General features: G+C 40.8%; 1 protein-coding gene across 14 annotated transcripts in view; it reads right to left on the bottom strand.

Annotated features, from left to right (window-relative positions):
- Positions 1-22,518, bottom strand: part of AMPH (amphiphysin) — a 105,033-nt gene that overhangs the window by 10,044 nt on the left and 72,471 nt on the right. For 3 of the 14 annotated variants that reach the window (XM_030009350.1, XM_030009353.1, XM_030009354.1), the window contains 8 exons: positions 19,191-19,298; positions 15,879-15,902; positions 14,211-14,234; positions 12,130-13,920; positions 11,548-11,580; positions 10,087-10,137; positions 7,906-8,025; positions 1,546-1,602 (listed from right to left, as the gene is read on the bottom strand). In XM_030009350.1, the coding sequence (XP_029865210.1) occupies positions 1,546-1,602; positions 7,906-8,025; positions 10,087-10,137; positions 11,548-11,580; positions 12,130-13,920; positions 14,211-14,234; positions 15,879-15,902; positions 19,191-19,298 (2,208 nt within the window). The remainder of the gene's footprint in view (positions 1-1,545; positions 1,603-7,905; positions 8,026-10,086; positions 10,138-11,547; positions 11,581-12,129; positions 13,921-14,210; positions 14,235-15,878; positions 15,903-19,190; positions 19,299-22,518) is intronic. The other 11 variants (XM_030009360.1, XM_030009363.1, XM_030009361.1 and 8 more) reach the window with 9 other exon arrangements.

Here is a 22,518-nt window from a genome sequence, read left to right as displayed (position 1 = left end):
AGCTAATATATTGCCAAGAAGAACTAATCACCATCATTTAGGGAATACATCAATTGCCTGCAAAGTCTTGGAAGACTTTTGGGGTAGTACTGAACAATTTGTTATGCAAGTTACAGTATCAAAGGGATGACCCTCCACTGGAGGCCAGATATCAGCTTAGCAAATAGCTTGACTTCTTATGGCAGCTCTTCTGCATGCAGTAATACTGCTATTTTAAACAGAACACAGAGTCAACTCACCGGATAAGAGACCTCAACTTTATAAGGACAAGTGGTATTAGAAAAAAGGGGAAAAGATTTCAAAGACTTAGTCTTGGTGCTCACAGGATAGTGAGGAATTTCTTGCATGTTTCTTCTTAGACCAGACTTGTTGGGAGTGACGAGCCAATGCTAGAGAAGCAACGCAACACTCTTGCACTGTGTCAAAACCAAGCAGGGCTTGATCTACCACTCCCGGCCTGTACCTTCTTGCTAGTGTAATTCCACGGATTTCTACGCGGATGTGGCAGCACTGGTGAGGAGTATCGCACCAGAGTCCCAAACTCGCTTCCACAGATATATCCTTGACTCTAGCAGACCTAATGCTGTTTTACAGCAGGGTAACAAACCCAAGCTTGGACAGCTGGACTTAATGTGTTCTGAAACCAAAGTGAATGGACACCAGTTCACGATCTTTTTGTATACATTGTGGCACCAAAATGAATAACAACAAAAAGGAGGTTGTGAGCACCTCGAGGTACAAATCCTAAGTGATTAATAACTAGAAGTTATAATCTCTTTCTCAGTCCCTACTTCTGTCCATGCATTTAGTATGTAGCCACTCCTCTTTTGCTGCTCTCTGTGTATGTTTGAACACGTTACAGTTTCACTTTAGTATAGAAGGATTCAGGGTAAGTAGTTTTATGACCTCTGAAGATACATAAACAAAATACATCATCGAAATCATTCGAGTCCACACATGCACAGCTTAAAATATGTCACTGAGCTTTTCAGTTGCTTTGTAATTTGATTTTAACTGTATCTAACTTGATGCAGGATTTGTGCTTTAGCAAACAAATTCATAACATGATTATTTTCAAATATCTGTTTTAGTTCAGGGCATATTGTGCTTGGAAAAATAAATTAATAATCAATTTTTTTTTTCTTTTTATAAAGGTGTTTGCAGGAAGGCTAGGCAAACAAATTTATGGAAAGTGTAAAAGCTACTGGGAATCTATGCAACATATTTCCAAATGTCAATAGAAACAGCATTATACCTCCTACCATGGAGCTGCTTCGTATGCTGCCCTGAGATATTTATCACTCTATACTGCTGCAACAGGCAGTTTCTAAGGCATATCCTGCATTGAATGAGAGGTGCTCTGGTGTTAGAATACATACCGCAGCTATAGGTATATCTGTACAGTGTTAGGATACCACAGCTAGGTCACAGTTGCATTGTATCAGCCTGCATACTGATGACATGCAAATGACAAATACACTTTTTACCATGATTCTCTTGAAGATATTAAAGCACAACCACACTCCTGAGGCTGTTCGTATGTACCTCGCTTTCTTTCTCAGCAACTCCAGTTGTTCCCTTATCCCCTGCCTCGACACTGTCCTGTATGAAGAGGAAATACAGTCATCACCTTACTCATGTTGAGGCAATGGCTGCAGAGAAATTGGTATTAATCAAGCTTAATGGAAGCACGGCATGTATGGGATGCAATGAAATGAATGGCTGGAACTGAATGGGATAGTATATAGCAAGCAGAAAGATTCTTCCTGCCACATATAATCTGAAATAAAAGTAGTTATAGGCTAAAAACCAACACATAAAACCTTTTACATATGTCATCATCATCACACAGTAAATGCTAAGGACAATTTTATTTACTCTTATTATCAGTATTCTCATAATAACACCAGCTTTGAAGAATTTTTTAGTAAGCAACCCACAACACTGCTGACCTTGCAGTTTCCAGCAAGCTCAAATTTCTCCCACCCAAGACTTAAACTGTTCCCATTATAACCTGCTGCTGCCTCTGCAATTCACCAGAGTTTCAAGGTAAACTTTGTAAAACACTTACTTCTTCCACCCAAGCTGGGACTGCAACTAATTTAAAGGGGCTGTTCAAAAGAGGTGGGTCACAAAGTTCATAATTTTTTTGCAGAATCATCTTTCTCTACATCCATATTTAGTGGTACATGCAGCAGGTGCCTGACATTTCAAAAATTAGACATGTGTCAGTGGTTTTCCAAATCAGACACCCATTTAGGTGTTCAAAGGATCGAATGCACTGAACAGTAGTGGGTTCCCCCCAAACAGTACTTTTGACAGCACAGATGCCATCTAACACTAGGTCCTTTTCTACAGAAGGTCAAGAGTCAAAATCGCTAACATTCAGGCCTGGTTTGAAACAGTTGGAAGTGGTTTTTTTCTGTTCAGGTTTGACTCCCAGCAGACACAGGCTATTTCTAAAGACACTCTGCTGAGGACAAGCAAATCAAAGCCTTGTTATGGAAATCTACTTTGCTAATAAATTTTGAGGCTGCTTTGCAAACACAGGTAGGTCAGATTTTTCAAAAGAGTTGTAAGGTTGAAGACAAGTTATGCAAACCTATGTGAGGGCATGGTAGATTGGACCGTCCACTTCAGCACTCAGAAATGAGGAGACCTCAAGTACTCGGGCTCCAGCTAACTGCCTTCACATGCCCACAGCTGTCACCCCAAAACTTCTACAAGTTTCAGCTAAAATGGCTGCAAGTTTCTTTTTTAATAAAAAGATGCTGAGTTATATCCAAACTTCATATCACTCATGTTTTTTCTAATTTAATCTTCTAGTATTGCCTGCAGTCACCTCATAAGCCCCAAACATGTCCAGATGCCAGGGCAAGGCAGCTGCTGACAGCAGCATTACCATGGAAACCTCTCACGGCTTTAGCCCCTTAAAATCACAGTGTTATATAACCATTTTTTAAATGATTAATTCTTCTTTTTTTTTTTGGAAGCTGCCAAGCCTCTGCCATGGAGTCCTTGATTTTATAGTATGTTTGAGGAGACTGTGGAGGGTCTTAAATAGAAAAAACAAATATCAACAGCAAAATATAATTATTTCTTACTCCAGCGATGCACGCATGAACCCAGCCACCAGAGAAGTCTCACTTTTTTTGGTTTTTTTACAGAAGAGATGTACACAAATGTTTCTGTTGCCCATAAAAGCTTTCTGTCCAACTGCAAGTTGGTAGATAGATGCCTTCCCTACTTTTACTATTAAAAAGTGCTGAATTTCTGCCATCAGCTGTATTTACAAGTCAATCTGCCTTCAGAAATGAGCATCATCCTGCACTTCATAGTCAGGAACACACCAGCCTCTGCCCTTCTCTTAATAATATCGTGGCAATGTTCTCTGGAAAGAATCCCATCAGCCCAGCTTTGGGCCTCTTTGCAGAAGAATCTAATATATACATATACATATTTTTAAATGAGCGCTGTTTTCCAGGCTAACTGAAAACACAGTTCTGGTGGGAAAGGGGAAAGTAAGGAGAGTTCCCCTTGCTTCCCAAAGCTAATTTGACTATTGTGCGCTAGTCAAATCAGTAGCATTTTGCTTTTGCTTTTTTGATTAGCTGGAAGTTGGGATTTTGTGGATGGGGGGTTTGAGAAGAAAGGCACAGTAGCATGAACTGTACCATTTTTAAGGCATGAAAGCCTAGTAAAAAGGATGACTGAAATAACATCTGAGTAAAGTAACACCCTGGTTCCATAAACAGAGAAAAATCTGCTTCTGCAGACTTCAACAGAATGACACTATTCTACATCAGTTCTCCCCCGTATACAAGAGCCATATATTTTTAACAGCCTCATGCTCCACCTTTGCACCTGCACTTAGCTGCACACTCAGAATTTGGACACAGTTGACCGCTCTTCTCTATCTAACCATTGTATTGCTCTCCCAAATGATATGCTCCGCCATTTGGGCACTGTGAATTGTACCTACAGTGGGATTCAACCATAATTAGATACCCTCAAAGCTGCAGGCTGTTTCCTGGCCTCTGCTGTACTTGCTCAGTGTCTGCAAAGAGCTTATCAGGAAGTAGTTTCATATATGGTTATACACAGCTTTGAAAACCACAGTATTTAGCTGAGTGTCTGACCGCTTTAATGGGAGAACATCAGAGTCCAGGCAGGCATCAGACCCAAAGCACTGAAAGCCTCTTTCCAAACTAATGAGCATAACAGAAGTCAAAAAGCTGATCTCCGAGTAGTGCTCTCAACTCCAAGCGCTATGTCTCACATGTAGGAGAAGAGGAAAGGGAAATAACAAGATTTCATAAACTTTCACTTTATTATAATGTCCTCATGTCATCTTTGAACGTGAAAAATTGATGTGTGATCCCCAAACAGGATCAACTGTTAACAGCTACTAATAAAAACTTCATTTGTTTTGTGGCGTTTGAGACCTGAAGGACCCAGACAAAAAAATGTAATGAGATCCCAGGCAGCAATTCTGACGAGCTCTTGTAATGAAGTCTTGGCAATCTTGTTCAGGCAGACTGCGAAACAGCAAGTAACTGAATCCAAAACTCCCTGAGTGGCAAGTGGTAGCCTATCCCCTGGACCATTCTCTCCTTAATTTAAATGAAAACCCTACCAGAAAATTTACTGCAAAGCTCCTACAATGAAGAATGCATGCCATAAATTTTCTAGATTAATGGGATGTGACAGGAAACTTAACTTACCACAGAAAAATGAAACTGATTAGTGGCTGTCACTCCAAACTGGAAGCTACTAAACTTGATAAAAGATTCCCAATAAGAAAGTATCTATCAATATTTTACAACTCCACTTCTAAAGTAAACTGCCACTCATAAAGCAAACGAATGCAGAACTGCTGTCGAGAAATGACATGTTTTCATCTCTTGCAACTCAGCGTATTTTCCTTAGCTTTGATCATATTTGTCATTAATCCTAATCTTCAAAACGCTTCTTTGCAAGTCCTGGAAAGCCCTTCCTGAAATAATAACCCCTCAGAGCCAAATGCAGAATGACTCAAATTCAGAAATTTTTAAAATCAACACTTTAGCTTACTTTCCCAAATCAGCAAAGACAACTTCATATTCAAAAAGCAACAAAACACCGAGCACAAACCTCATAAAAACTGTTTAACTTCTATTTAATGCCTACGGTCTTCCTCCCAGATTGCTCTTAAATTGCCTGGCTCTTGCACTGTGTTTCTCTCTGCCTCTCTCCCAACAGCTCTGCAGTCCTGTGCCTCGGCTAGAGCAGCTGCTGACAGACTGTGGACCCAGAACTCCTCATGGACAGTCAGGCAGCAAACCAGATGATCTGAAAAGGTTGCGCCGGCCAGCGAGCGGATGCGTGGTGCTGCAGCCACAGCCTGTCATTTAATTAGCACTTAAGACATGCAACAGGCTTCAGAGCTTTGCTTTGTCTTAGTGCATGACAAAAAGGAGCTGGCTTCCTTTTAGAAAAATGATGAACTTCTTTTACAATTTCTTTTCTTCATTAAATCCTTCCAGATAATCAAAATAAAACCATACTTTCAGCTTCATTAATATCTGTTCTTCCACATTATTCCCTGCCATTGACTCACGGGAAGAGGAGAGCTCCAGACCAATGACTGATTTCCCATTCCTCCTCTCTCCACCTTCCCTCCCTCCTTCTTTATTCCAAACTATCAAATTTACTCCAACTAGACATGAGGCATTCTGGACAAGAGTTTGACAAAATGATGTGCCTCAGACAGGCAATTTCATTCTTTGCCCTACCATAGAGCTGACAAGTTATTACGGTGATTTATATCAACTGAAAAGAAAACACACAGGAGGGGAAGAGCCTGGTCTCCACAGACTGTGGGGCTTCCTTCGTTCAGTTATGTTATTGGAAGGGGATGATCCTCAAGTCACTTGATCCAGTGTGTACCATGGAACCAAAAAAAATGAATTAAAAAAAAAGAAATAAATACTCAAAATTCATGCAAGTGTAATCAGAATTAAACCCTAAACATAGTTCTGGGGAACACATCAGGACTGCTTCCCTTCATAGCGGCAATGCTGCTAGGAGTCCACGAAGAATGGGAAGGGTTGGACAGAGACAGGCATTATCTTCCCTTTCCCTCAAAGTCCTCCAGAACAGCCCACCCAGCACTGCCCCCCTTTCCTTCTGCAACAGATTATTTTTCCTGCCTTAGGAAGATGGGAGCAAGGGAAGAATGAATCAGGCAGGTGCTACAGCTAAAGTTCAACCTGCCTCTTTGTATCATTTGTGCTGGATACCACTTTTTAACCCCATGGTACAGACAGCTGGAACCACCCAGGCAAACTCATCAATTCATCTTTAAGAAAGGCTTTAATAAACTACATTTGTACTCCAGAGCCTTGCACATCAACACTAGTACTTCCTTCTTTCTGCTGAAGACAGTTTGCTTAGTATCACCTGTGGCTTTTGCATGGGTCTAACACAGCCAGCAGATAACCAGCCTGTCCTTGGTGGGTAGAGCTAGTTGGCCTAATGCTACCCTCCTAAGTTAATGACACTACCCAATGTGGAGTCAGCGATAAATGTCACCATTAGGCTTGTAGTCTCTGAGCCACTGCCATTAATGAAAATGTTAAACACGATCAGCTCCGGAGACAGATCCATGAGACGCTACAGTAGCTGCATATCTGGTAAGTCTTCTGTCCATGCTCTGCGCTGTCACATCTATAGGTGCCATTTCTTCAGCTAATTTGCATCTACGTAAGCTTAGTATTGCTTCCCATGGGGCAGTGTATCAAATGCTTACTGAGAAACACCTAATTTTATGATGAATTGGGTATCACCATCCCTACTTAGCAGATGAAGATACACAGAGACTCACTCAAGGCCAAGAGCAGTTCAGCAAGCTGAACCTTGTTCTTCTGGGAACACTCGCGGCACCAAACTGTGCCGATGGTCAAAAAGCACAGCTGTACAGCTTCTACTGGCTTCTGTGGCAGAGGAACCAACCCACAAAACTACCCCTTTTTCTGTCCAGTTTTTCAGTAGTAATCTGTATATTCTAACAGTGACAAACACTCATTAGAGACTTCGAACATGTAATTGTCTCGAGGAAAGCATGAAAACTGTTGGTCTACAAAAACAGATGCATTTTTCCTCCAGGGTTTCTTAGCCTGTGGGTATCGCCCACCATCAAGACCTTCTGACAGTAGTATGTAGAAGAGGAACCTCTGTTGGATAAAAAGGATATTCACTGAGATACCTGTTATAAAAAGGGATGCTAGTCAGCAGAAAAACCCCACACATACTGTCTCAGACCACCTCTTAATTTGTAGTGATATCAGGTGCCCTGCTTTGTTCTTCCTGCAGAGCTGTTATTTCTTCTCCTCCCACTGTTTCCTGAATGCTGACATGTAAAAATCTCCAAACTGGTGCTTGAAGTTCCCTCTTCAGCTCATAGCTGGCTTCTAAAACCATGAGCCTTGTAGACATTTATATTACAATCACTTTTTTCTGGTATTTTCATGCTCTAGCAAGGGCCATGCAAGATGTACATTGGCTTAGTGCTTACAGCTCAGCTTGAAATGAAATGAGAAAACTGCTAATAAGGTCATTTAGAAACGGCATCAGTTCTTTCCCCTTCTGAAGTTCACCTGGAATCAAACAATCTGTGAAACTACAATCACTCAGCTGAACTTCAGTCTAAAATGCCAAACATAAGAGGAATGGCATTTTAGGGCTGAAAGGAGGACATGTGCTGGAGAGGCATGCTGTGACACAGTTGGGTGCTGGGGAAACCAGCCATGGACGGATGCTGATGATGGAAAGGATGGCTGAAATGCAGCAGGCACATTCACCATGACAAAAGGTGGCTTGGATGAGGCCCAGGAGGTGGCATGGGGGACAGGTAAGGTCACTCACCGCAGCCTGCTCTGCTGGCTTGGCAGGCTCAGCAGGGACGGCCTCCTTTTCCGCAACAGCAGCAGCAGGGGTTTCCTCGACCTTGGGTTCCCCAGGTGGAGCTTCTTCAGCCTCAGTCTTTTGTTTTATTGATTTTTAAGTAGACAATGGAAAAATTGTTGAGGAGCACATGATAGTGGGGAGGGAGGAGGGAAATGGGAACTCTGCCTGGCACAGTGCTGCTTCAGGGTCAACCTTGCCGGGCTTTGCCAGGGAGAGAACAGCAGTGCTTGGCCTTAGAGCATCTAAAGGGCATTTTCATCCTCAGTGTTCTATATGTAAACTGAGCCAGTCCTACATCCCTCCCTCACAAGGAAAGAAAGCATCAGCTTCCTGAGGTACAGAAAGAGGTGATGGAAGCAGGGGGAAGGCACTCAGTTTGCTCAGAAATACTCAAGAAACTGATAGCAAGGCCAGGAGTTGAAACTGGCACTCGTGTGTACCAACCCTGGGCTTCAAATATGAGTTTTTTAAAATTATCCCCATTCCCTAGTTCTGTCTGTTCTCAGACAATATAGTCCCTTCTCCAGTGAAGGTAGAGAAGCAATTAGCAGAGACTCAAACAGTTTTTGTATGCACAAGGGCAACCACTGACTACTTGAATTCTGGCAGTGTGAAAATCATCCCTGCTTTCTTATCAAAACACATTCCCTCTTGAGCTCTCAATCACCTATAAGGCATCCATTTATCAACCCACTATTGGAATTTCCACCCTTTTAAATTCTGGCCTAAGCTTTCTTTTTAGCAAGAGGATCTAGTAAATATCACCAGCCCTGCAACACATTCAGTCCTGTGGCAAAATAGCTCACAGCAACAGTGCGATCTCCAATGGAGACATCACTTTTCAAATACACATGCATACAAGGGGAGAGCTGCAAGCTGTACTCAGCATATTCCTTTTATAAGATGGCTGACTCAACCAGATAAAATAACCCCAGTAGATTAATTTGCCATAAACAAATTGCTCAGCATAATATGAAGCTCAAAAGCTATTTAGCTGCTTTGCAGTTGATAACAAGCAGCTGGCTAGGTGGTCTCCTGTGATGAAGAGACAGCTTCCATGAAATTCTTAAAGATATTATAATCCTCTCTTCCCTGAAATTTTTCAGGAAAAACCCATAGCTCTCACTCCTTTTCTCACATACTCCTTAAGCAGACCAATTTTTAATGAGGTACAGAGAAGTCTGCCTAAGCAAGACCTTCAGGATTTGGCATAGCATAAAGAAACATTCATTTTATTATACCATGCTGTGCAGAAATCTCTCTGTGTACTGTGTTAATGCCAGCTCTAGGGAATTTCACAAAGAAGAAACAGGACTGAAATGAGAAACACAAAGTAGATTTATCCCAGGTAAGATGACTAATTAGTTTCCTGAGGTTTAACATTGGAAGAAACTTCCAGGCTTAAAATCACAGGTAACATGTTATAACGCAGATTGCACTGATGTGCTTCAAGTCACTTGTTGACAAGCAGTCTTCAGACTAGTTACCACATTTCAGCTACAAGTAAAAATACTCTCACCGTATTCAATAACCATTATGAACACAAGCACCACCAGAGGCATTATACAAAAGCCACATTAAATAAAACTGAGCATCACTCTGCTGCTATTAAGTAGCTATAGCACTCACCCAGCAATGCTGCTGTTCCACATCCTTACTCCAGGCTAACCAAAGACTGTAAGAGAAACTAAGAAACTGCCCAAGTATGATCACTTCCAAAAAGATTCTCCACTCCACAGAAGTAGACTGGGCCTACTATTAATATGTGGAGAGTGGATAAAACTACAGCAATATTGGAGACATTATGTACTATCACCTGCTTGCTGTACACTGGACCACAGTACTCATTCTTGTCATTTCTTAAATGCAAAAAATGAACAAACTGTTTGACTATACCTTTGAAAAGTAAACATATCTTAGAATATCCTGGTTTTCTTCTCTTTCTCTGTGCTATCCTTGTGAAGGACTGTTTCAGTGAGTAAAGATACAACTACAATGATATCACCCACCAACTCCTCCAGGTTAATGTTTTGTGATTTAGAGGATGGAAAATACAAAAAAGGAGAAAATATTTTTGCATAAAGGAAAAAGGGTGCCATTTTTTACAAGGCATTTAAAAAGCAAGCAAAAGCCACTCACCAAAGGCTCTGTCACATTCTCATTTGATTGCACTGTAAATGCAGAGGTATCCTAGGTATAGAAATGAAAAACAATGATGCAAAAATATTTGAGATGGGATGTTTGCAGGTGTCTATCAAAGACCTGATTTTTTAAATGGTTTATTCAGGTAAAGTCATAAGTAAATTCACATAGAATAAGATGACAAATAGATAATCTAAATTGATATTAATAACAATTATTAGTTAAGCACTATTAATATTAAAGACATTCCCTTTTCAATTATATATTCTACGCTTCTAAACCGTGCAATGTTATTAAAGGCAGTGAAAAACCCTTCATTAAATACATGCGAATTGCAAGGACTTTGTTTCAGGCACAATGCACTTCTAAGTTGTGAAACTCAGAATCTTTTTTGCAGACTACACGTGCCTGTGCCTGGGGAGCACACTAGCTCTAAGCTACTTTCACATCCTTTTGATTCTGGGCTTTTATTTGAGTAGTAACTGTAGTAATTACGGATACAAAATTTTACCTGCATTAAGAAGGTACAAAAACGGAGATGTTTTCCAACGTCTTACTCATTCAGAACCAATTAATTTGCAAAATACTGATGGGCCAAATCCTTTTCCTACTGCAGTGGGGGCATCATCATTTGATTTCCTCAGGGCAAACATTTTGCCTTAACTATTAGAGGTGGTAGCCTTATGGTTTGCCCCTTCCTTCTTGATCCTTTACTAACTTAAACATCCTGGAGCAGAATGGTTAAGCATTGAAGACTCATTTCCATCCTTGTATAAGCTCAGCCTTTTTGGGTGCTTTTAAAAAATGGTGTACAGGGTGTGCTGTGGATGAGGCAGTCTCTAAAAGGATGCTGGAAATTAATAAGGCCCCAGGTTATCCACCTGAAATCTGGGATCTTGGCACAGCCCTGGAATTTGAAAGCATAAACGTGGTATCTTCATGCACTGTATCTCTGCGATGCCTGACACAGAGTCTCACCATCAGCACAGCAGCAAACAAATAATTTTGGTTTAACTTTCAGATTAAAATATATCTTAAATGAAAATAGAGATGCAGAAACAAATTAAACTCATTTTATATATACACACACACAGTCACTGAAAGTATGTGAAACAGGAAACCATGCTTTACAGGATTTTGGGATTGTGAGAAAAATCCACAAAAGAGCACAATAACAAAGCTAAACTAGTCCTTTTAGGAGGAAAAAATCAATTCCACTAAGGTAGTCGGATTTTCACTATTAAATTCAGTCAGGCCAAGAGTACCAAGACTATTAGCATCATTATAGTAACATCCAGGAATAATTTCTGAGAACAGACAAGGTTTGGATTTGAGTCAGTATGATTGTTGTGCAGCTCATCTGTAGAACAGATTTCCTGAAATTGTACAGCCAGTCCTAATCCTTTCCTAACAGCACAGAAAAAAAAAAAAAAATCTCAAAACATGTTTATTTCTTACCTGTGCAAATCCATTAAATGCTGTGCTGGATGCCTAAGTAGAAGTGAAGATCAGAACAAATTATCATCTGTTCACTAAATCAGAACACGGGTCAAAACATTTTTATTTGCAAAATAAAAATGTAGGCCAGACATTAAAAAATAAGAAAAAAAAAAAAGAAGGGTAAGGCAGCAAGAAATTTGACAACAGTGCTATTTGATAACAGGTGACACAGGCTTATAGAAAACAACAAAACCAAAAAGCAGAGTAACTGAAGTATTTTTATAAAATAATAATAATAAAAAAAAAGACTAGGTGCATTTAAAGTTATACATATAAAACACAAAACCTGCGAGACACAACGTGCCTTCACAGTTCAAAGCTTCATTCACTGTTTTGAAACGCATTTTTGTCAGCCTGCTTCATTACACGGCTGAAGGGCACCACACTATGAACAGTTGCATGGCAATTTTTCAAAAAAAGAATAGCACGGGCTTAGGAGAGGCAGTGGGAAACACACAAATGGATTGTTTTTAAACGACAAGGTTATGCATGGCCTAAGGAACTCTTTGTCTAGACTAGGCTACACACTGGGGTAGGTACCTCTTCTTTATCAGCCTCAATTTCCTGGTACAACAATCCATATCTCCGGTTAGCAATTTCATCTTCAGATAAATCTGAGTTGTTGGTCTCATTGTCTTTAGGACTAGTTGAACTCTCGGTGCTAGCATTTCTGGAATTTCCCATTTGAAACAGAGCCAAGGGTCTAGCTATGTCCTTGCTCGGTCCAGGATTGCTAATGCCTGCCTGCTCCCCAGGCAAGCCTTGTTTTACTGGTGCCTCCTGACTTTTATTGCTTGTGCTCGCACCTACTTCTCCCCAGCTGTTATCAGTCCCTCCTAGGTCTTGTGTAGACCATTTATCACTAATGCCTAACCAAACATTTTCCATGTTACCTTCCTCTGAGTCTTGCTGCTTGGGGAAAAAGGGCCAATTATCCAGTCCATTGGCTTGGCCATCTGACAGATTAGAAAAACCCCAGGAATCATTAGTAACTGTTGGATCCCAGTTTGCCAGCCAGGGGTCTGTTTCCAAGGCTTCAGGAACACCACTGCTACTAGGATGCTCTTCAGCGACTGCTGCTGCTGCCCTACCTGTCACTTGGTCTTCTGCATTATCTAGGCAAGGACTACCACAGCTTGTGCTAGCAGCATCAGCTGTCTCAGGCAGCAATGCCCACTCTTTTTCAGCAGCAGCTTGACCTTCAGCAGCAGCACTACCATTTGGGAGGAGACTGATGCTATTGTCTTCAGTTCCTTTACCAGACTCTTCTGCACTGAATAATTCAGCATCACACAGAACATTTCCAGTATCTGTAGGATCCTTTTCTGTGTGGTCAGTTACCTCTAGGTCAACATGGGCTGTCATGTTTATACACTCCATGGATGTACTCTCTCCAGTACCACTGTCAGTTTGGTCTAAGCCATCCTCAAATGTCCTTTCATGGTCCTGATCCCAGATACCAAAGACTCTCTCAGGTTCAGCGCCAGTGCTTTCTATAGTTTTACAGTTGTCCACTACTATTTTGTCCCCACCTTCCAGCCCTGTGGTCAACAACGGTATTTCTCCATCTGTCTCCTCAGTGACATTGACCCATTTGAATTCTTCTTCCCTAGGGTTTTCTACGTTAGCACCACTAGCTCTCCCAATATCCCCATCATTATCTTCCAACTCATGTAAATTTTCGACCTCTGTGCTGACTAAAATTTGAAGATCTGATTTTGCTATACCCTTATGAAGTTCTGCCTCACTGTTTCCTTTGGTTTCACAACCTTGCTCTTCCAGTTCCTCTGTACCTTCTACCTCCTTGTAGTTAACAGCTCTGGTCTCTACCTTTTCACTTGGCTTGACACCTGCCCACTCGTCTTCCTCCCGCTCTTCCTCTGCCTTTTGCACATCACATGGGAGGGGTTCATCCAACAAGCTATCAGTTCCCAGGATGGGCGTCTCAAAACTGGTTCTGTTCTCTAAAGGCTGATTTGTCACCACATCTTCCCATGGGACATTTTTGGCATCCAACTGGTCCTCCAGTGAAGTCCTCTGGTTTTCGTTTACAGAAGCTGACCCTGGTGCAGCATCCTCCTGCTCACCTACAGCAGGCCAAACACTAGCAGGCAGAGTACCCATGGATTCGCTTGAGGTTTGCTCTGCCACAGGGAAAAGCAAAGAACCACCTGCAGCAATTTCCTGGCTGACACTGGGTGTGCTAACATCTAGGCCCCAGTTGAGTGAACCTAGATCAGTTTGAGATCTGTTAGTATCTTCTGATGACCCACTGTTTGGGGTTTCCTCCATGACCAGGTTACACAGGGAAAGACTTTTTGAAGAATCAGGCTTTAAGCAGACAGAAAAGCAAAGAAAAAACACAAGATGAAAAAGATAAAGGAGGACTTGATGACAAAACACAAAATTTATATTTTACTAGAGCAATTTTAATTTAAAGAATGAAAGTGACTAAATTAAGCTGTTTAAGGAAAAGCTATGTGGTTTGCAACATTTGGAGGCAATAGATTGCAATGTAAAAGAGCAGCACTGATAGACAAAACCAGAAAACTACATATTACACCACACTGATTAAAGCATTTCTCTAGAGTGGTTGTGATTTTGGGGGGAGGTTTGCTTACCGGCTGCACCAATTCGCTGCTTGTCTGTATAGAAGAAAATCAAACATATAAAATACAGAAAAGAATAACATGATGTACTTTGTTACAGCAGCATTTTGTTAATTAGCAGTACTTTAACCAGCAGCAGTTACCAAACTGGTGTGGGGAAGGAACGGCCGGTCCTCTCCTGCCGCTCCACAAGAAGACTAATCCCAGGCCCCTGAATTTAAGCCACGCTTCCAGCCTCTGCATTACATTATAAAAGAAGTTCTACATGTACATTGAATATTTATCACACTTTGCTTTCCTCTGTGAGCCACTGACATTTTTATTGCAGGAACCTTATTACATCTCAGTTGAAAAGAGGAGTTGCTCTGGGAGATGGTGACCAAGGTAAGAAAGAGCACAAGTGGCAGTGGGGCTTACTTGTATTTGCCCTAAGGCATCACTGCATCACTCAGGCAGTGCAGAGGGCCCTGAGCGTGCAGCTCCGATTCTCCATCACCCTCTGCCATGCAGAGGCATTTACATCCACACAGAGTAAGGTATCAAGTCACAAAGCCTGCTGTCTATGCTGCTTTGAACAGATACAAATGCTGCAAGGAAGACCAACAACTACTCTGCGCTCAATTTATTAAGAGAAACTCAGTAAAAGGTTGAATATCCCTAACTTCAAACATTTAGCTGTGAAGCTCACTACTTTATTTTTTTTTTAAACTACAGCAAAGATGAAAATAATTATAATACAGAACATATATAATATTAACAAGCTACAAATAAAACTGTGCAAAAGGAAGACATTGATAAAGCTATCTAGAGCAATAAATTCAAAACATTTCTGGGTTATTTTAGATGGTCTAGATATTGGCAGCCTTGAAATTTTGGCTAGCCTACATACATGACTGTTTTTTCAGGCTTTTTTAACCTTTCCCAATAGAAAGAGATGAGCCTTTAATATACATCACATATGCCATGTGTTGACAAAACAGTGCTGCCAATCTGAATGCACGAGAAGCATCCACAGATTTCTGTGCTGGCTGAAGCTGCAAAAGGTCAAAATTGAGCATACCAGGCTCAACGTCACGTCAGCTCAGCTATCTCCATGACATAAAGTCAAAAGAAAGCTCACAAAAATGAGTTATTTTCTTCCTGCAGATCATTGTATTTGATTTGGCACCAGGATGAAGAAGAAAGTTTTCATGCAGTTTCCTAAAGTAGCAGCTTCTTTTGTGAATAACTCCAGCTCACTGTATGTCCACAAAGACAAGTTAAATTCTCTCTTCACTCCTTAATTTTGAGAAAATGGTTGTCCATTGGGTTAAAGTCCTGAGGAACTACACTTTCAGATAATTAAAACAGGTGACTAGCATCCATTCTACCCTCTTACAGCTGTAATTCAGGCAGGCATGAGAATAAAAGCAACACACACTTAGCTATAATGTTTGTGAATCTTATTAGCCTAGATTTCTGTCATCATTTAGGTTTTGTAGGCCAAGCGATAGAGATTATTTTTTGTTGGTGGTGGTTTCAAAAGATCCCCAGTGGCTTCATATACTTGAAAGCGTTTGTCACGGTCTGTAAATTCTTTATCTTGGCTTTTGGTAAAAGCACTGTAAATCTGAGTTTATGGTGTTACAAAATCAGAACCACAGAAACATCCCAATTCACAATGATAAATGTCAGGCTTACCGTCCATAGATCCCATGGCAATGTCTGAAAAAAGGAGCGGAAAGAAGAGGCTCTTAGAAAAATACTGTTCATATACTGTATGTTCAACATGCTACATAACTGTGTGCATTAACTAACAAGAGAAAACTTATTTATATGCATATTTATAATACATATATATTTTATTTATTAGTGCATGTGTGTGTGGGTGGGTACATATCTGCATAATACGCTTTTTGGTTAAATAGGATGGGCAGTATGCAATGGATTGTGGCATTTCCCACTTCAAAGTAGTTGCTGCTTTCCAGCAAACTCACACTGCTACGTGCTTGAGTAACAGCCAGATTCTGAACTGGCGACTTTCAACAGGTACAGGAGTGTCTGCAAGGTGTAAGCCTTAAAAAGCTTACATAGGTCAGGTTTTTTAGCCTATTAAAAAATGATTGAGCTATCCACTGAGAACAAGAGGGTTTTCTCATAACTCTCTGACACCAGAAAGGAAAACGGCATGCTTTTGGGGAAAGAAAACAAGAAAGTTGTTTTCATTTTCTTGTCCAGTCTGTTAAGTGATAAATGTTAATGAACTTTTAGCAGAATAGCTGAATGGACAGATGAAAGAAAAGCAGCAGACTTCATGACTACCACACGAGAAGGAACTCTGCTGGTTGGTCCCAAAAGCTGTCTGAGATGCTTCAAAACATACCTACTATATTCACACCTAGGTTAAAGTCCATGAAAAACAAAACCTAAAGATGTTCATAAAGTAAAATGTAAAACTGTTCCTGAAATATTTGCAAATGTTAAATGTGACATCTAACATTTGCCTGAGAGAAAGGATTGCTGCATTTAGCTTCTTTTCCTGCCTGCTTCTTATTTTATAAGGACAGAATGGCTCTCTGAGCAACCTCTGCTTTGACAAACAAAAGACACAGTAATAACTCACTACTCAGATTTACAGCAAATCAACATCAACAGCCATTCTTCAGTCAGTTTAATTTGGTTTAAGTCCAGGTACATGCTGCTTCTGTGGACGTAATTCACAAGTGCACCTGTTTACTCTGCTGTAATGTTATTAGCTGAACATCCAAGCTTTAAGGAAAAAATGATAGGTCTGTTCTTACAGTGCTAACTGGTATCTACGCTAGATGTCCTACTGAATTCCATGGAAAGAAAGATTGCTCATTTTTCATTTTTTTGTTTTCCCTTCATTGCTCGTGAGACTTTGAGCATGAGGGGGAAGGAACAAACTGAGGGAAAGGTGAGACAGACCACAGCTAGCAAAAGGAGGCGGGGGCCAGGCATATTTAGAAAGGTCACTTCTGAAGCAGCCATAGAAACAAAAAAGCAAGTGAGGAAGGGTAGACCGGGGCTCACTTACTGTGGTCTGATCACCCTGGCAGAGCAGTGGAGGGAGGTAATTAATTAAATGATCAATAAGGAAGTCACGCCACATCTCCTGAGGCATCATGGCACAGATGACTACTCCTATCTTCACGTCACTACTTCAGCAGTTTGCTGAGGGGAAAATATCCATGACTGAGGCAAAAACTATACACATATAGAAATACCACTTAAGGCCCTCATCTTAATCTCCCTGAAAGGTAGCACAGGGCTCTCCAAAGACTGCAACCACAGGTTTCATTCTGTCTATGCTGCCACAGCAATGGCCCTGCCACATACAGTGAGACCGAGACCCAGACTGCAGGACTGTCTTCCCTTCTTCTAAAAACACTGTGGTCTGACTCATCCACGCTCTTGTGAATGTGGACCATCCTTTCTCATATACATATGTTGGGAGGAAAAGTGAAAGGAGAGGAGAGACTGAAGGTGCTCAATGAATGCTTCCTACGCACCTAGATGAGAACTTACAATGTACTTTTCTACGTGGAATTCTATTCTGTATTTTATGATACTGTTGAATCTAAACCAACTCTTTTTCACTAAACTAATAAACTCTTCTACAATCTGTACAATATGATGTCAGGACAAATGTGCTCTGTCACAAAAGTTAAATGATCCCACTGCTCTAATCAGCGTTATTACAAGACAAGCTGAAAGGGTAGACTTAGGAATGTCACAGCTAGAATTTTCCATCACTGCTGAATGCCAAGGAATTTCTTTCCCCTTCGCCTTCCCCTTCCTCTTCCCTGTTCAGAGGGAGCAAGAAAAATAACAAGATGCACAAAGCCTCTGCTATAATTAAACAATTCTCCTAGCAAACCACAATGAAAAATTTCAGCTAACATTCCGAATGCTGACAATACACTGTTTTTCTGACAGTGCGTAACGCATCAGAAATCACTACAGATCTCATTATATAACTAGGACTGCACACCAAATAAGAAATTAACGGAGGAAGAGATCAGCAGAGAACCAGGACTATCTCAGCCTTAAAACTTCTTTGTCTTCTCACTCCTTTCCCAGAGCTGCATTCCTGAACAGCTGATTAGTCCTCTCATGTCTCACAGTACAAGCCAGGTTAGTGATAGCCACAGGGATAATAGGTTTTGCTAACAGTGTGTTAATATTGTTTCCTTCTTTGTGTACAACACAGAGCTACAGCTCTGCTGGCCAGGAGAACTTCCCTACTGTACTATCAGCGCTACGGGTAGTGAGGGCAAGTTCTGGATCTTAAAATAGCGGGTCTCCTAGAGTAAGTCAATGAAAATCAGCAATTTGATATATCAGCCTTTTTTTTTTCTTTTACTTTTCTTCTTTTTTTCATATTGCTGCAAGAAACTACCATAGCAAATACTACCATAGAATGTAGAATTTCTTTAACACAACATCCCGCAAGGAAACATCCTATTCCATCCTCTCATTTTCCTTGAGGTTAGGTCTAAAATAGATTTGCAAAAGCAAAACCACTCAGATCATATCCACTGCTTGGTACAGAAACTCCATCACAGCAAAGCAATCACATGCTGACTCCACGAGACCTAGGTCCCCTGAGGCATCTTTCCAGACATGAAGAGTCAAAGCCAGGTCAGAAAAATTGTCAAAAAAACAGGCGCTGGAGAATTATAATGTTGACACTAAGAGTTATTCTAAAGATGGAAAGTAATGGCATGCCAAAGTCAAGGCCAAGGTACCAGCAACCATTCTCACTGGCAGACATCTCATTTTACCACCTGACAATTTCCTCTACTTCCAGTACATCATCAAGTACAGGGTTACTTAAGGGGAAAGATAGATGGCTGACTAGAGCTGCTCAGTAAGATCAAGTTTTTCAGACACTGCAGATACACTGCTCATTAGTAGGAGGCAAATCTTTGCTACAAAACACAGCATGTTGCGTTCATATGCTTTGCCTACCTCAAGGCAAAGAGATACCTGAGACATGGGTGAATGAGTAACTCCTGTTGATACAACTTCTGGCTTGAAAGGGTCGAAGTCCAAATCTAGCAAAGATTCCTCTTTCTTAGCTTCAGGAACTTCATTCTGTTAGAAGAGAAACATAACTCTTGAAAAACTCATCTTTCAAAAGCTGCCCGGGGCAGCAAAATATTAAGAGGCCCAAGAAAAAAAAAAATGTATCACAGACTTTCTAGCTGTGGTGCAAGCCAGGAGGGGAGGAAGCTCTGAAGACTTTCCTGAGCCTTAGTGTAACTTTTAATTTTAATTTTAATTTTATGAGCTTCACTCTTATGATGCCTGTGTTTTCTCTGTAGTGCAGCTCTGCCTTTTCAGGCTAAACAAATCACAGCCCTTTTGAAAAAGTGCCGAGTGTTCAACATTTGACTGTGAAGGCCCTTTTAAAGTGCTTTGAGACAGACACCAAAATTAAAAACTACATAAATGGCACCCAATGTCCATACATTCTAATAAGTGAATCTCTCCCCAAACACAAACACTAGTAAAAAGCCAATACAGAAGGACATAAATGCATTTGAATTAAATTTCAATTCTGAACATGAATACCAATTTACATTTAATGCTGCCCTTAGGTCTAAACTTTAGGAAACATCTTACATAACACTAACTAAATCTTGCTACACTGATCTGCTCTTACAAAACTGGATTACATGGTAGAGCCTTTTTTTGCTTGCAATTAATGAATTAGCCAAGGCCTCTGAGGTCAGTATAAATATATATATTGGTTCAATGGGCTACAGGTCTTTTCCACTGTAAAGTAACATGAACAAATAATTAGCATGCTTCAACATAAAATTTTAATTAGTGTGAAACTTAGCTCAGATTTAATTATCACTAATGATAAACATTCTAGGCAAGCATCTTGGTTTTGGTAACAAGGCTAGTACTGCCTACTGCTAGCTGTTCAGTGTTTATTAAATAGTGAGAGAAGCTTGCCTTTTGATGTACATAATATGTAAAGTATTCATTAGAATGCTATTTTGGAAAGTGTTCAGATTGGAAACGGTACCATGGGAAATTATTTGTACACATACATTCACATATAATCTTATGTAAGAATGGTAACCACATAGCCCAATGTCCTGTCCCTGACTGTGACCAAAGTGTACACCAGGGGACGTCCACAACAACAGGGCAGTCGTAAAAACAGCAAAACTAGGAGGTAATAATAACGATGATGATGATGATAGTAAAAGAAACAAACAAAGCCTTTCTATTATTAAAACATTTAAGAGTGTAAACTTTCCAAATTAGTGTTACTATTGGTAAACAGATGTTGGTAATTAATGGCTTCCATATGCCACAGGACATCTGAGCTCTCTCTGTCATCTGAAAATGTGGTCAAATTAGCTCCTCAGCTCCCATGCTAGGAATGACAGAGTGACCTGGAACTCTTCAGCCTAGAAGAGGAGTGCTAGGGGTGATGTGAGCGGGGTCTACACTAGCCTGAGAGGCACAGGGGTCTTGCTGCTCCATGACTCCTCCAAAGCAGGAAGGCATGTGCCAGCAAAGTTGATAGGGGCAGATGTGGAATAAAGAAAAAAGGTGGTGGTGCTCCGTGTGGCAGAGTTCAGCTGGGGACCTCCTTGCCATCGGGTAGAATGAATGCGAAATATTTATATGTGCTGAAAGACTGAACAAATTTGTGGCAAAGTAGTCTGTTGAGGATTACTAAATAGGTAGAAATCATGTTGAAGAAGCCCCCAAGCTGCAAATGGCTGGAGGCTAGGAGACATAGGAAAAGGGGGTGTAAGGATTACCAGCTTTGCTTGCCTTGTTTTATATTCTTCCCTTGGCCTATGCTTTTGGCCACTGGTGATGACAGATAACTGGTCTGACACACTAAAGCCAGTGTTATGGTCTCACACTTTAAAAAGTCAAAACCAAAACAGCTCTTCCCACCAGTGACCAGCATTACATTCATTCTGTCATGCCTTTCATCCGATGTATTTAGATTTCATCACATATGCCCTTGAGGCACTAGTACTCATATGGTCATACAGCTTGATGAAACAACACAGCACTAGCTAGCACATAATCAGAAATGGATGGAGAAGGAAAAGTTAATTATCTTTCAGTGAGGTTGGAGAATGAAGTTGTTATAAATAAGAACTGAATCAAATGAATAGGAGTCTCACTTAGGCCAGGTGTGATGACAGCTAAGGTATCTGTAGTGCCAGGGTACTGATCACTGACTTAAAAAATTACCATTACCTGTTACCTTCAGATCAAAAGGAAGAGAACACTTGTTGTAACTTTAAGAACAAAGGCCCAAATAAACATATAGAATAACTGAGATAACACGTTAGATGGAGATTTAGGAGAAACAGGAACCTCAGGAAATCCCTTGATAAGGGACAAAACTGTGACAGGAAGGCCTGCCAATCATCCTGTGTTAATTCCCAATAGCATGACGAAGCATGAATAAATGCCACATTTGAAAGAGGTGGCTGTGGCAGAGGCAAGGCTGTACCTCTCAGAGGCCATGTATGCAAAAGGGAATGGAGAAGGCACAAGAAACCTGCAAGGACCACCAGAACTGCCACCCCCTCTCTGCACACAGTCTGTACAAGCCTTAAAATAGCTGTAGCAGATATGGGTTGTTCGCTTCAGAGCTGTCAGACACACTGAGACACCTTAAGTAACTGGAGGGGTCATACTATAAAGGCCTACAATGTCCAAGCTAGTAACTGGACACTAGGGAGCAATGTGATGTGAAGAAAACAAGAAATAAAGCAAGGAACACTCATTTCTAAACGATCCTTTCATCTGGTCACCTGAATATCACATCTTCTTACTTCTTTCTTTTACTTAGCAGTAATTAAATCCATTCTTGACAATGAATAAACCAGAAGTATGAGCTGCTTTGTTGAATCAGGGCCAAAATATTCAACAGCATCAAGCAGAACTGTCTTTCATCATCTTGCACAACACTGAATGCATTAGTACTGCTTGGTAAAGAAAGATGAACAACAGCAATTACAGGCTATTTGTGTTCCAGAAGAGAAAAGTGTTTGGCCTGTCAGTAATACTCTCTGAAATGTGGGTGTAAAGCAGCAAAGCTCTATTCATCAGCCTGTTGGTTTTGTGCCTCTGAGTGAGCACAGTGCCAGGGACACCAGCAGTGGTCCTTTGGGAAGTCCTGCACCATTAGATGGCTCTGCAGCCTCTATAGCTTCCTCCATAGTGCCCAACAAAGGCTCTGGGAGTACAGGAGATGCCATAAGCACCAAGAGGAATAAGTCCACGTTTCTGGTGCATTTCATGCAATATATTTTCAATAACT

The sequence above is a fragment of the Aquila chrysaetos genome, chromosome 3, assembly GCF_900496995.4.
Source record: "Aquila chrysaetos chrysaetos chromosome 3, bAquChr1.4, whole genome shotgun sequence".
NCBI classification, from domain to species: domain Eukaryota; kingdom Metazoa; phylum Chordata; class Aves; order Accipitriformes; family Accipitridae; genus Aquila; species Aquila chrysaetos.
This window is presented reverse-complemented; position numbering and strand designations above follow the sequence as displayed.